Raw genomic sequence first — 14,195 nt, 5'->3', positions numbered from 1 at the left:
ACAAGTATGATCAATTCTGAATTTCTGAAGGAATACCTGGATACCAGGGTGGAAAGTGTATTTGAAGGCAGACAGAAAAAAAAAAAAAAAAAAAAAAGAGCAGGGAGAGAGGTGGTTAGAGGTGTCTTTAAAAAGTCCAGGTGAAAGAGATGGATGACAGGGCATTGTTAAAATAGGGATTGAGAGGAGATATATTAGAGAAATATTTAAGAGGTAAAACCTCCATGGCACAAGCTATTGAAACATTTTCCAAATTTCAGTAATATACTATCTTCATCCATTTTGCCATATGAGAGTATCACCTATACTATTTACTTAATTTTTTTTAATTTACTTTTTTAACTTAGAAATTTTGCCAGATCATAAATATTATCATCCACAAAACAGATGGAGGTACTAATAAAAGATATAATAATCATAGCAAATATTATATGCCATTACTCTTCTGAATACTACATATATTAACTCATTTAATTCTCTCACCATCTCAATGAGGTGTGTACTATTTTTATCCCATTCATGGATGAAACTGAGAGACAGACAGGTTAAATAACTTGCCCAACTTCACACCACTAATTAAGGTACATCTGGGAGCCAGTTTGGCTCTGGAGTCCATATTCTTAACCAGGTCTTAAATATTTTTTTCTAATACACATTAAAATATACTACTATTAAAGTAATTTAAAAAAATTTACCCTGTGTTTCCTAAAATTATCTCTTTGGGAAACACTGTTGAGCTTGCCAAGTTTCTTGGCTCTACAGATGAATTTCAGTTTCAACCTTAACTTGTGTTACATCATGAGTGTCTGGGAAGTCTTGAGATGTCTTCTTTGATGGGAGTGTGGCCATGAGCTACTCTAAATAGTGTAGAAACACTGGTGTTAGAAAGAAGAAAATGAGGAAATCTAGGAAAGGTTGAGAGAAGACAATGTTAAGAAAAAGCAGGCCAGGGCTTCCCTGGTGGCGCAGTGGTTGAGAATCTGCCTGCTAATGCAGGGGACACGGGTTCGAGCCCTGGTCTGGGAGGATCCCACATGCCGCGGAGCAACTAGGCCCGTGAGCCACGACTACTGAGCCTGCGCGTCTGGAGCCTGTGCTCCGCAACAAGAGGCCGCGATAGTGAGAGGCCCGCGCACCGCGATGAAGAGTGGCCCCCGCTTGCCACAACTAGAGAAAGCCCTCACACAGAAATGAAGACGCAACACAGCAAAAATAAATTAATTAATTAATAAAAACTCCTACCCCCAACATCTTCTTTAAAAAAAAAAAAAAAAAAAAAAAAAAGAAAGAAATGTTAGTTCTCCTTCCCTTCCCAGCCATGAACTCATGTAATCCTCACGATTACTCTCTGAGGGTAGTACTGTCCTCGTGCTGCAAATGAGGACGCTGGGGCTCAGAGGAAGCCAAAGACCACCGCCCCTAAAAAAAAAAAAAAAAAAAAAAAAAAAAAAAAAAAAAAAAAGAAAAAGCAGGCCAAAAAAAGAAAAAGTTGGGAAAACTCCTCACTCTAAGCAAAAGGTATTATCTATCCTCAAAAGGGATAACAAGTCCTTCCAAGGGTGGGATGTCTGGGCTATTCAGTCTATATACCTGTTTCCTTTACAGTCTCCACCGGCTCATAACCACTCTAATCTTCCAGTGTGTACCCAGCCTGTTCACTGACTCATCACACTGATGTCATCAGGGATGGTCACAATAGGGAATTAAGAACTTTATGTGATGTCACAGGAACTCATTCAATTCACAAACACTGAGTATCATGAGAGAGGTTTCCTGATCCCTAGATCTAAGATAGTTCTCCTTCTTCCAGGTGCCATTTATTTATATTATAGCACCCATCCCAACATGTCGCTGTCTTATTTGTGTTTATTATTAGTGTTTAATAGTTGGCTATCTATGTGAACTCCATAAGGGCAAGGATCTTGGCCATTTGCTAACTACTATATCCACAGCTTCTAAACAAGTGCCTGGCACTCAGTAAACCATTGTTGAATGGGCGGAAATTGTTAATGCTTTCACAGGTATTTCAATTCATTCTAAAATTGAATACCCTATCATTATCATTTTATGTAATGTATACCCATGGATCCCACCTGACTGAATATCAGAATCATCCGGTACCTGAGTTTGAAAAATTACTGATTCCCACAACCCGCTCCAGACCTACGAGTTGTCAACATCCCAAAGGTTCTAGAGAAGGAGGGCTGAATTAGAAGCTACAGTTACTCAAATAAAACAAATATTATTACCTGTGCTTTCTTTTAAGAAGGAAGATGACCATATCTTAGACTGTAGATTTGTTTCTATATCTTTATTTTCAATACTCTTTGGAGATACTCTATTTTCGGTAAAATTCTTTAAAGAGACTTTACTTTCAATATTTTTTGAAGAGACTTCCTTACTAAATATTAAAGTAGATAGTGAAAAAACACTTTTCTAGGTCACAATTCTGTTTAAGGTTCTATATGGGTTCATACACACATTTAATATAAACACACAATATAATACACCAACAATAAATAGCTAAAATGCAACATCTTCTTTGTGGAAAAGCATTAAAAATAAGTTTTACTAATGATTAAAATTCGATTTCTATTGGGCATTTGTCATTGTGTAATGATTCTTAGAATCTTTTCAGAGTTAACATAGAGTATACAAGCAATCCATTACCTGAATGTTCCTGGCATATCATTGTGATATGATGGAATAAAACTATTTAAGGAATACTAGCCATCAGAAATTTTTTTTCTTTTTTTTTTTTTTTTTAAGTTTGTAAGTCAGTTCTTACCATTGCTAAATGCTATGCTTGGGAATTCCCTGGTGGTGCAGTGGTTAAGAATCCACCTGCCAATGCAGGGACAAGGGTTCGATCCCTCATCTGAAAAGATCCTACATGCTGCAGATCAACTAAGTCCACGCACCACAACTACTGAGCCTGTGCTCTAGAGCACACGAGCCACAACTACTGAGCCCGTGTGCCACAACTATTGAAGCCCAGGTGTCTAGAGCCTGTGCTCCACAACAAAAAGCCACTGCAATGAGAAGCCTGCGCACCACAACGAAGAGTAGACCCCCCTTGTTGCAACTAGAGAAAGCCCACGTGCAGCAATGAAGACCCAACGCAGCCATAAATAAATACATTTAAATTAAAAAAAATAAATGCTATGCTTACGGAGTCCAACACTAATATTAACCCCTGGTCATAATACAAAGTAGCCTGCTTTTTCATTAAATGGCTGAGATAAAAATGGGTTTTCTCTTTTAGCCTTCAAGCCTGATACTTCTTGTCAACAGATAACACACTGAGACAGAGGATTCTTGTGTGGTGTACCCTGTTTACAAAGACAGGCACCCATGCTGGTGGAAAAATAACCCCAAGTTCGTTTTTTGTATCTCCTTTAATGTGATTCTTTTAATATGTCTCCTTTACTGAGTTTAAAAAATTCAACTTCTAGTTTTCATGGAAAGATATAAAAAGATGTAAAGTGTTATTATTTTTTCCCCTAAGTTATGGTAGCTCTGTTTTATCCCTATTGAAATGTGAATCTAGAACATTAGTAGTTAAGTTAGCGATTTGCACAGTGCTTTAGCAAATATGCTGAACAGCTTGTTATATTCTTAATACTATGGGAGGGAATGGAATCTTCACTTCCCCAGTATATGATGCTAAAGCAAAACCCCACTCTGTTGATGAAAAATACAAAGCGAAGATGATTTACATTTCTACCTCTTCCCTCCCTGATTTTCTAATTGTGAAAGAGAGCATCCAAGAAGAAACCTTACACGTGAAAAGTTGAGAAGTCACTTAAGTATTCAGTTTCTAGCATGGTGAGAGTCCTCTTATGCCAAAGGTCACAACAAGTAATTACTAGAATTCATACGCTCTAATATCTAATCTAGATAAAGGAGGACTTCACTGCCTTTCCCAGGCACGAATTACAGTATTTCATTGAATCTAAGATACCATTTTTTCTTCCTCTTTTCTTGTTTTAAATTGAACTATAGTTGATTTACAATGTTGTGTTAGTTTCAGGTGTACAGCAAAGTGATTCAGATACACATATATACACACACATATATATATGTATCTTTTTCAGATTCTTTTCCTTTATAGGTTATTATAAGATATTGAATATAGTTCCCTGTGCTATACAGTAGGTCCTTGTTGTTTACCTATTTTATATATAGTAGTGTGTATCCGTTAATTCCATATTCCTAATTTATCCCTCCCCATTTTTCCCCTTTGGTAATCATAAATTTGTTTTCTAGGTTTGTGAGTCTGTCTCTGTTTTGTAAATAAGTTTATTTGTATTATTTTTTAGATTCCACATATAAGTGATGTCATATAATATTTGTCTTTCTCTGTCTGACTTACTTCACTCAGTATGATAATCTCTAGGTCCATCCAAAGATATCACTTATTTATTATAAGACATACTGTTATTAAGAAAGAAAAAGCATTGTCAAGTAGAGATGTTAAAATATGCATGCTTCAGAATCTATGAAATATGGTACTTATATATTCACTAAGTTATATCCCTAAAGAAGGGAATTTAGCTAGTCTAGTTCTGGATATTTGAATAATTTGAAATGCCTTTAATAATCTTAATGTCCTAACATGGAGGAAGCCAACATACTCAATGACCTGAAGATAAATAGGATATTACTATTTGAGAAGCAGTGAACATGCCATAAAAATACATATGAGAAGTGACCAAATCATCATTTTAACAGTAAAATGTGAATTCCTTTTCTGCTCACTTTCTGATATAAAGTCCGTCTTGTATACTGTCTCAAAGAAGCAGAGGACCAAACTCCACCTGCTCTTCAACTATCATCTGTTGACTTCATTTGAGAAAGTGACATTACTTAGGATAACAATGCTGCTAACCATTTAACAAAAATAGATAACCAGTATACTCTAAAATATATTTTCTTTAAATACAATTACAATTGAGGAACGATTCAGATTTTTACTTTGGAAGATGGGAAGTATTTACTTTAGTTATCTACTAAGGTTAGAGAGTTAGTCAAGTTAGATATCCCACTGGAACATATTTACACCAGAGGGTGGATAACCTAGGTTTTAGAATTAATTAGTATGTTAAGCACACTAGGCATATTTATGAAATGTCCCCAAATTTCTATTGGAATTAATAATTTTTTAAAGTTTATATTTATTTTAAACTTTGTTTTAAAATGATTTACATTTATCAAACATGAGGGACTTCCCTGGCAGTCCAGTGGTTAAGACTCCATACTTCCACTGCAGGGGGCACGGGTTCGATCCCTGGTCAGAGAACTAAGATCCTCATGTCACGAGGCGTGGTCAAAACAAAAACAAAAACAAAAACCCAAAAAAACCATGAGCCTAAAAACAAAATTAATTAAAACTTACTTTTCTGAGACTGTCTTCGCTACATTTAGAGAGACTTGTGCTGGTGAGGTATAAAGTTTGCTTGCCAGTGTTGGTCTGCATCTAAAGAGGCATTTTACTTAAAGTGTAAAAATGGGAGTAAAAAATAATGTGTCATACATTTTAGAAAAGATAAAATATACGATTATAGAATAACCAATAGATGCAATTTTTTCAAACTCTAAGAGTTGAGTGCTGTGGGTTTGCTTTACCCATTTTTAGAAAAAATAAAATATACAATTATGGAATAACAGATGCAGTTTTTTCAAACTCCAAGAGTTGAGTGCTGTGGGTTTGCTTTACCCATTTTCCCCTCACATCTTTATGTGTACTTGAAAGCTTGACGAAAAACCAACAGATCAAAGGTCCAAGACCTATAACACTTTGTCCAGCATTAAAGACATACTTTACTTTTACTGCTGAAAATAGTTTGTTAATTAAGTGCCATTTTTTGGGTAGATAAAATCTTTGACAGAGAGGATCCATGAGGAAAAATGGAAATGAGTTATTTGGGCTTTGTGTACAGAGAAGTTTGAAACTCCTGGTTTATAAAGTTCACACACTCCTTGTGGCTCGGATTGGAATGAAGAATCAATCAGAAGATTAAGGCAAAGAACTGGTGGGGAAAGAAAATTTCTAGTTTTCCCTAATCCAAACTGGGTAGGACCTTTTGGGAAATTCCCCTTGCCTGTCAGACTATGGAGCCAGAAGCGGGGTGGAGATTGGAATGTAAAGCTACACTGAAAAAATCCATCAACTCTGTAGGTCAGTCACACTGTTCTCAAGTAAAGGTCCCCCATGATTTTCTGTTTTCCTACTTGATCTTTTTTTTTCCAGGACTGGCTCTGTTTACCTTCACCTCTGGGTGGAGTACCTGAGGTAACAAAGCCATGCACCTGTGAAGCTTACTGGCTACCTACCTATCCCTCTCTCCCTCACTCCAAACAACAACCAAACCAAACCCAAACCTAAACTCTTCTCTGCAAGTGAAGGGAACATGATCATACTGCCCTTGCAAAAAGCAGTTTGATAAACAGATGCAATTATTAATGAGATCAAGAGAACAGGCCGTCACTCTGCTTTTCTATTTCGGCCCAGACTGCATTTGATTTACCCCTGGGTTTTAACTACCTCAGGATGTGGGTTACCCCTTGCTCCAGTTCCAACACTGCTTATCACAGCCTATGAACATTGGGGTTCGTAGACATGATAGAATGTATTTTCACTAATGACTACTAACTCCCATTAGTATTACTGAAAGTTATATCCTATTTTCCTCAAAGACTACTAAACTTTTCTTACATTTTTAATTTAAAGATATTCAACCATGTAATAGGATATATAATGTATAATTACATCCAGATTAATATACTTAATGGGGCATTTGTTTTTTTCTGGTTGTCTATAACATTTAATCTGAAATAAGCACAGATTCTCTGTCATTGATCTGTAATACATTACCTTCTCTTTAGTATAAAAATACATCTTTAATATATAATTTACAACAAAAGTCAAGGTGGACCCTAATTTTAATTTTTAGCTTTGACAGTATGAAAATTGAAATATATGTTGCATAAGGTATAATTTTTCCCAGCCAATAATATTCAGAATAATTCAAAATAGTATCAATTTGAATAGAACCCCACTAGAATGGCACCTACCAATTTATCAATAATTGATCCCCATGAATGTGTTTTACAATCAACTTTCAAAGTGTAATTTTTCATGGAATAAATAATTGAATTTTTTTTCAGGGGAGAGGAGATGATCATATCAGGAAGGGCTCTGATGAATTATCAGAATCAGTGCCTTGAACAAAGCAGGTACTTAGTATTTAGCTACCAAATTGAAACTGGACTATGATTCTTTTTTTAATATCAATCTCTTCAACTAGTTAGGGTGATTATTTTCCTAATTTAGTAGTAATGGTTCTTCTCATAGTAAACAAAGAATCTGTTTGATTTTAAGGTAAGTATTCCTTTAAAATGATATTCTCAAAGAAGAGAGCAAGTATCAAAGTGAAACAGGAATGAGCGATGAAAGTTATATAAGTAAAATATGGAATACTTGGTGTTTAAGCATTTAAAAAGTAGGTCTGAATATTATCTATACCCCTACATTTTAATCAAAGTTCAGTTTTCATTTTAAATGTCCTCTTATCTAAGTAACAATTGCTTTGACTGAAGCAAAAGCTAAGTGCTAATCCATGCATTTCTGGACTTTCAAATTTAATTGGGTGACAAATGATTGCATTATCTAGTTCTAATTGCTTAAAAGGCATGTGATAGATCAGATGCACAACCAGAGACATCTTCTTACTCTGACATTGCTTCATTTGGTTCAATCATCTCTTTTTCTGAAAGAAAAGAAAAAAAATCAACCCAGTATTTTATCAGTAGTGATGTGCTTAATAGAAATTCCTGACTGGCAAATATTTAGGCATTGTTTGAGTGACAGGCAGTATAATAAAGGATTTAATTGCTAAGTCTTTCAACCACACTCAACCATTCCTGTAGACTATCTTCTTAGTATTTAGGACAAAGGGTGGTCAAACATTCTTTTTAAGTAGTAAATCATTTACCCTTTGGATCAAACACTAGCAATTGGCCATTCTGTCCTTATTTTGGTGCCTAAAAGAGAAGCAGAAATAAAAATTAGCATTATCAGTATTATTTTAGTTTGAGGTATTTGAAATAATTTATTCATAACCTATATATGAACATTTCTATTATCTAGGCTAAAATGTAATTTTATGCTAAAGCCAATTATTCCAAAACTATATAAACTGATGGTAAAATAGAACTAAAGCATTCTAAAAACTAGTTTATATACTATTATCTTTACAGCTTCTGTCTTGTCTAGATGATTCCTACAAGAAACCAAAATATTTACTTCTTTATACACTTGTATAAATTTAGAATATAAATAAAATAGAATGCAGAACTCGGTCTGTCAGCAGGGTAGTAAGCCTGTATTTTGGTTTTGTTTTTAGTATCATTACTTTCATCCTAAGTGAAAAACATCATTCTTCTGGTTTATGAAATGAGATTTTTAAAAAGCCTAGAGAAATTAATGCTTCCCCTTTTCCCCGTTCACCTTGGAGTTTACGTAAAAAGAGCTATAGGAAAAATTTTGCATGTTAGAAAAGTGATGTATTAAATTAGCCTCTAATTCTCTGTTACCTTTTTGGGTTTATGTAACTTGGACCCTAGATCTGGATCCAAATACAATACAGCAGGTTGAGGTGCCCCTTTCCCACTGAGCTGACTCCCAAAAACCATAAATTCAGTGTGGCGCATGTTTACAACACTGCTTTTCCCTCCCACTTTAACAAAGCAAAACAACACATAAACCGAACTACCTGCCACATTCCAGTTCATCTGTGTTATTAAAAACACCTTTACAGAGTGTATGTTAGCCAGAACTAGAAGTTTTTCCATGATATTTCAAGATACAGTATTTTTAATAAAATATTATTTCAACAAATACATTTAGAAATTAACCTTTTTCTCCAAAGATGCATTTAAAAATTAATTCTTACCTTATAAGTTCCCTTATGAGTTTATTAATACTTACAATGTTTTCTCTTTGAATGTGTACCCTTTTTTTTTTTTTTTTTTTTTTTTTTTTTTTTTTTTTTTTTTTTTTGCTGTACGCGGGCCTCTCACTGCTGTGGCCTCTCCCGTTGCGGAGCACAGGCTCCGGACACACAGGCTCCGCGGCCATGGCTCGCGGGCCCAGCCGCTCCGCGGCACGTGGGATCCTCCGGGATCGGGGCACGAACCCGTGTCCCCTGCATCGGCAGGCGGACTCTCAACCATTGCGCCACCAGGGAGGCCCTGCGTACCCTTTTTAAAGTTAGTCTATATAGACTGATTTTCCTATAACTTAGCCCTTTATATACCTGGATAAATTTCATTTTAATTGTAAAGAGAAAAATCAACTTTTAAGGGTTTTTTTTAATGTATGAGAGATGCCACACTTAAATTTTTCATAAGTAATAATTCACTTGCCTCTCCTCCCCTAACACTTGTCCCCATATCACAAGCCAGGCTTTAAAAATTGTAAGTAGTAATACCTAGGGATTTCTGGAATATAAAATTCAGGACCAAAACTGTAGACAATAAAAGAGAAGCTTCACTTATTTGCATTAAGTTTTTCTCTTTTTAAATGTGTCTCCCTCACACTGATTTGCACTCTGGAATAAAGCAGTAGTGCACAAACTTTTGCCTTAGGCTTTGTTTTCTGGGGAACCCTGATCAAGCCAGACATTATATATGTATTAATTTGATTATCCCTCTGAGAAGCTCACAGAGAGCTAAAGTCCATCAGAAAAACAAGGCATCTTTTTGGGAAAAACAGTTGTAGAAGACCAAACTCTAGGATAAATAAAAGATTTTACTCCTGATTCTCTACAGCAGTGGAGCTCAGAAGGCAAAACAATGCAATATGAACCAAGTAAGATCTTAACAGAAGAAATCTAAGATGGCCTCTCCTGAGAGATACTTACGTACCACAGATGCCCACATTCTGTGGGTACCCATATGTCTGGGTCTCCCCTTTATATTTAGAGATTTCCTTTCCTTTCTAGCTCTAGGGTCTTTATGGATTGCTACATTTCTACCCTTTACCTGGATGAAACATCAGTGCATAAAATTATCCTCCCATTTTCACCTGGTAAAGAAAAACCTAGGATGAGCAGATCCCAGCCCTTGATGCAAACCCAGTCTCTACTAGGTCTAGCTTTATCATTACCTAGGAAATGTTCATTTAACCTCCTTTCATAAAATGAAATTCTTTGGGAGGCAGTACGGAGTAATACTCAAGAGCTGGGGCTCTTCAGAAATAAACCCACACACCTAAGGTAAATTAATCTACGACAAAGGAGGCAAGAATATAGTATGGGGAAAAGACAGTCTCTTCAGCAAGTGGTGCTGGGGAAGCTGGAGAGCTGCATGTAAATCAATGACACTAGAACACTTCCTCACACCATATACAAAAATAAACTCAAACTGGTTTAAAGACCTAAATTTAAGACATGACACCAAAAACTCCAGAAAGAGAACATAGGCAAAATATTCTCGGACATAAATCACAGCAGTGTTTTCTAAGGTCAGTCTCCCAAGGCAAAAGAAATAAAAGCAAAAATAAACAAATGGGACCTAATCAAACTTAAAAGCTTTTGCACAGCGAAGGAAATCATAAACAAAACAAAAAGACAACCTACGGAATGGGAGAAAATATTTGCAAACAATGCAACCAACAAGGGATTAATTTCCAAAATATACGACAGCTTGTACAACTCAATATTAAAAAAAACCAAACAACCTGGGAATTCCCTGGTGGTCCAGTGGTTAGGACTCTGCCCTCTCACTGCCGAGGGCCTGGGTTCAATCCCTGGTCGGGGAACTAAGATCCCACAATCTGTGAGGCATGGCCCCAAAACAAAAACAAATAAACAACCCAATCCAGAAATGGGCAGAAGACCTAAATAGCCATTTCTCCAAAGAAGACATACTGATGGCCAACGGGCACATGAAAAGATGCTCAGCATCGCTAATTATTAGAGAAATGCAAATCAAAACCACAAGGAGGTATCACCGCACACTAGTCAGAATGGCTATCATGAAAAAGTCTACAAATAATAAATGCTGGAGAGGGTGTGGAGAAAAGGGAACTCTCCTACACTGTTGGTGGGAATGTTAAGTTGGTGCAGGCACTATGGAGAAGAGTATGGAGGTTCCTAAAAAAATCTATGAATAGAACTACCGAGACCTCCCAAAAGGCAAGAAACTCCCCACGTACCTACGTAGGGCAAAAGAAAAAAGAATAAACAGAGACAAAAGAAAACGGATGGGACCTGCACCAGTGGGAGGGAGCCATGAAGGAAGAAAGGTTTCCACATACTAGAAGCCCCTTTGCGGGCGGAGACTGCGGGTGGCGGAGGCGGGGGAGTTTCGGGGACGCGGAGGAGAGCGCAGCAACAGGGGTGCAGAGGGCAAAGCGGATAGATTTCCGCAGAGAGGATTGGGGTGCCGACCAGCACTCACCAGCCCAAGAGGCTTGTGTGCTCACCCGCCAGGGCGGGCGGGGCTGGGAGCTGAGGCTCGGGCTTCGGAGGTCGGATCGCAGGGAGAGGACTGGGGTTGGCAGCGTGAACACAGCCTGAAGGGGGCTAGTGCGCCACAGCTAGCCGGGAGGGAGTCCGGGAAAAAGTCTGGAACTGCCTAAGAGGCAAGATACTTTTTCTTCCCTCTTTGTTTCCTGGTGCGCGAGGAGAGGGGATTAAGAGCGCTGCTTAAAGGAGCTCCAGAGACGGGCGCGAGCAGCAGCTAAAAGCGCGGACCCCAGAGACGGGAATGAGATGCTAAGGCTGCTGCTGCCGCCACCAAGAAGCCTGTGTGCAAGCACAGGTCACTATCCACACCTCCCTTCCGGGGAGCCTGTGCAGCCTGCCACGGCCAGGGTCCTGGGATCCAAGGACAACTTCCCCGGGAGAACGCATGGCGCGCCTCAGGCTGGTGCAACGTCACGCCGGCCTCTGCCGCCGCAGGCTCGCCCTGCATCGTGCCCCTCCCTCCCCCCGGCCTGAGTGAGCCAGAGCCCCCGAATCAGCAGCTCCTTTAACCCCGTCCTGTCTGAGCGAAGAACAGACGCCCTCTGGCGACCTACACGCAGAGGCGGGGCCAAATCCAAAGCTGAACCCCGGGAGCTGTGCGAACAAAGAACAGAAAGGGAAATCTCTCCCAGCAGCCTCAGGAGCAGCGGATTAAATCTCCACAACCAACTTGATGTACCCTGCATCTGTGGAATACCTGAATAGACAACGAATCATCCCAAATTGAGGAGATTGACTTGGAGAGCAAGATTTACTATTTTTTCCCCTTTTCCTCTTTTTGTGAGTGTGTATGTGTATGCTTCTGTGTGAGATTTTGTCTGCACAGCTTTGCTTTCACCATTTGTCCTAGTGTTCTATCCGTTCCTTTTTCCTTTTTTACTTAAAAAATTTTTTTTCTTAATAATTATTTTTTTACTTTAATAACTTTATTTTATTTTACCTTATTTATTTTATTTTATCCCTTCTTTCTTTCTTTCTTTCTTTCTATCTTTCTACTTTTTCTCCCTTTTATTCTGAACCATGTGGATGACAGGCTCTTGGTGCTGCAGCCAGGCATGAGGGCTGTGACTCTGAGGTGGGACAGCCAACTTCAGGACACTGGCCCACAAGAGACCTCCCAGCTCCACATAATATCAAATGGAAAAAATCTCCCAGAGATCTCCATCTCAACACCAACACCCAGCTTCACTCAACGACCAGCAAGTTACAGTGCTGGACACCCTATGCCAAACAACTAGCAAGACAAGAACACAACCCCACCCATTAGCAGAGAGGTGGCCTAAAATCATAATAAGTCCACAGACACCCCAAAACACACACCAGACGTGGACCTGCCCCAGAAAGACAAGATCCAGCCTCATTCACCAGAACACAGGCACTAGTCCGCTCCACCAGGAAGACTACACAACCCACTGAACCAACTTTAGCCACTGGGGACAGACACCAAAAACAACGGGAACCACAAACCTGCAGCCTACAAAAAGGAGACCCCAAACACAGTAAGATAAGCAAAATGAGAAGACAGAAAAACACACAGCACATGAAGGAGCAAGATAAAAACCCACCAGACCTAAAAAATGAAGAGGAAATAAGCAGTCTACCTGAAAAAGAATTCAGAATAATGATAGTTAAGATGATCCAAAATCTTGGAAATAGAATAGAGAAAATGCAAGAAACATTTAACAAGGACCTAGAAGAACTAAAGATGAAACAAGCAATGATGAACAACACAATAAATGAAATTAAAAATACTCTAGAAGGGATCAATAGCAGAATAACTGAGGCAGAAAAACAGATAAGTGACCTGGAAGATAAAATAGTGGAAATAACTACTGCAGAGCAGAAAAAAGAACAAAGAATGAAAAGAACTGAGGACAGTCTCAGAGACCTCTGGGACAACATTAAATGCGCCAACATTCAAATTAGAGGGGTTCCAGAAGAAGAAGAGAAAAAGAAAGGGAATGAGAAAATATTTGAAGAGATTATAGTTGAAAACTTCCCTAATATGGGAAAGGAAATAGTTAATCAAGTCCAGGAAGCACAGAGGGCCGCATACAGGATAAATCCAAGGAGAAACACGCCAAGACACATATTAATCAAACTGTCAAAAATTAAATAGAAACAAAACATATTAAAAGCAGCAAGGGAAAAACAACAAATAACACACAAGGGAATCCCCATAAGGTTAACAGCTGATCTTTCAGCAGAAACTCTGCAAGCCAGAAGGGACTGGCAGGACATATTTAAAGTGATGAAGGAGAAAAACCTGCAACCAAGATTACTCTACCCAGCAAGGATCTCATTCAGATTTGATGGAGAAATTAAAACATTTACAGACAAGCAAAAGCTGAGAGAGTTCAGCACCACCAAACCAGCTTTACAACAAATGCTAAAGGAACTTCTCTAGGCAAGAAACACAAGAGAAGGAAAAGACCTACAATAACAAACCCAAAACAATTAAGAAAATGGGAATAGGAACATACATATCGATAATTACCTTAAATGGAAATGGACTAAATGCTCCCACCAAAAGACACAGGTTGGCTGAATGGAGACAAAAACAAGACCCATATATATGCTGTCTACAAGAGACCCATTTCAGACCTAGAGACACATACAGACTGAAACTAAGGGTATGGAAAAAGATATTCCATGCAAATG

General features: G+C 38.2%; 1 protein-coding gene across 2 annotated transcripts in view; it reads right to left on the bottom strand.

Moving 5' to 3' along the window:
• ERICH2 (glutamate rich 2) overlaps nt 1-14,195 on the bottom strand; it is a 39,217-nt gene that overhangs the window by 12,845 nt on the left and 12,177 nt on the right. The window contains exons 2-5 of one of the 2 annotated variants that reach the window (XM_060106394.1): nt 7,998-8,046; nt 7,736-7,772; nt 5,399-5,495; nt 2,250-2,401 (exon numbers count right to left, since the gene is read on the bottom strand). In XM_060106394.1, the coding sequence (XP_059962377.1) occupies nt 2,250-2,401; nt 5,399-5,495; nt 7,736-7,751 (265 nt within the window). In that variant the 5' untranslated portion in view covers nt 7,752-7,772; nt 7,998-8,046. The remainder of the gene's footprint in view (nt 1-2,249; nt 2,402-5,398; nt 5,496-7,735; nt 7,773-7,997; nt 8,047-14,195) is intronic. The other variant, XM_060106393.1, reaches the window with a different exon arrangement.

Source organism: Mesoplodon densirostris, chromosome 8 (assembly GCF_025265405.1).
Source record: "Mesoplodon densirostris isolate mMesDen1 chromosome 8, mMesDen1 primary haplotype, whole genome shotgun sequence".
In the NCBI taxonomy this organism is placed as follows: Eukaryota; Metazoa; Chordata; class Mammalia; order Artiodactyla; family Ziphiidae; genus Mesoplodon; species Mesoplodon densirostris.
Note: the sequence above shows the minus strand (reverse complement) of the source record. Positions and strands in the feature narration are given on the sequence as shown.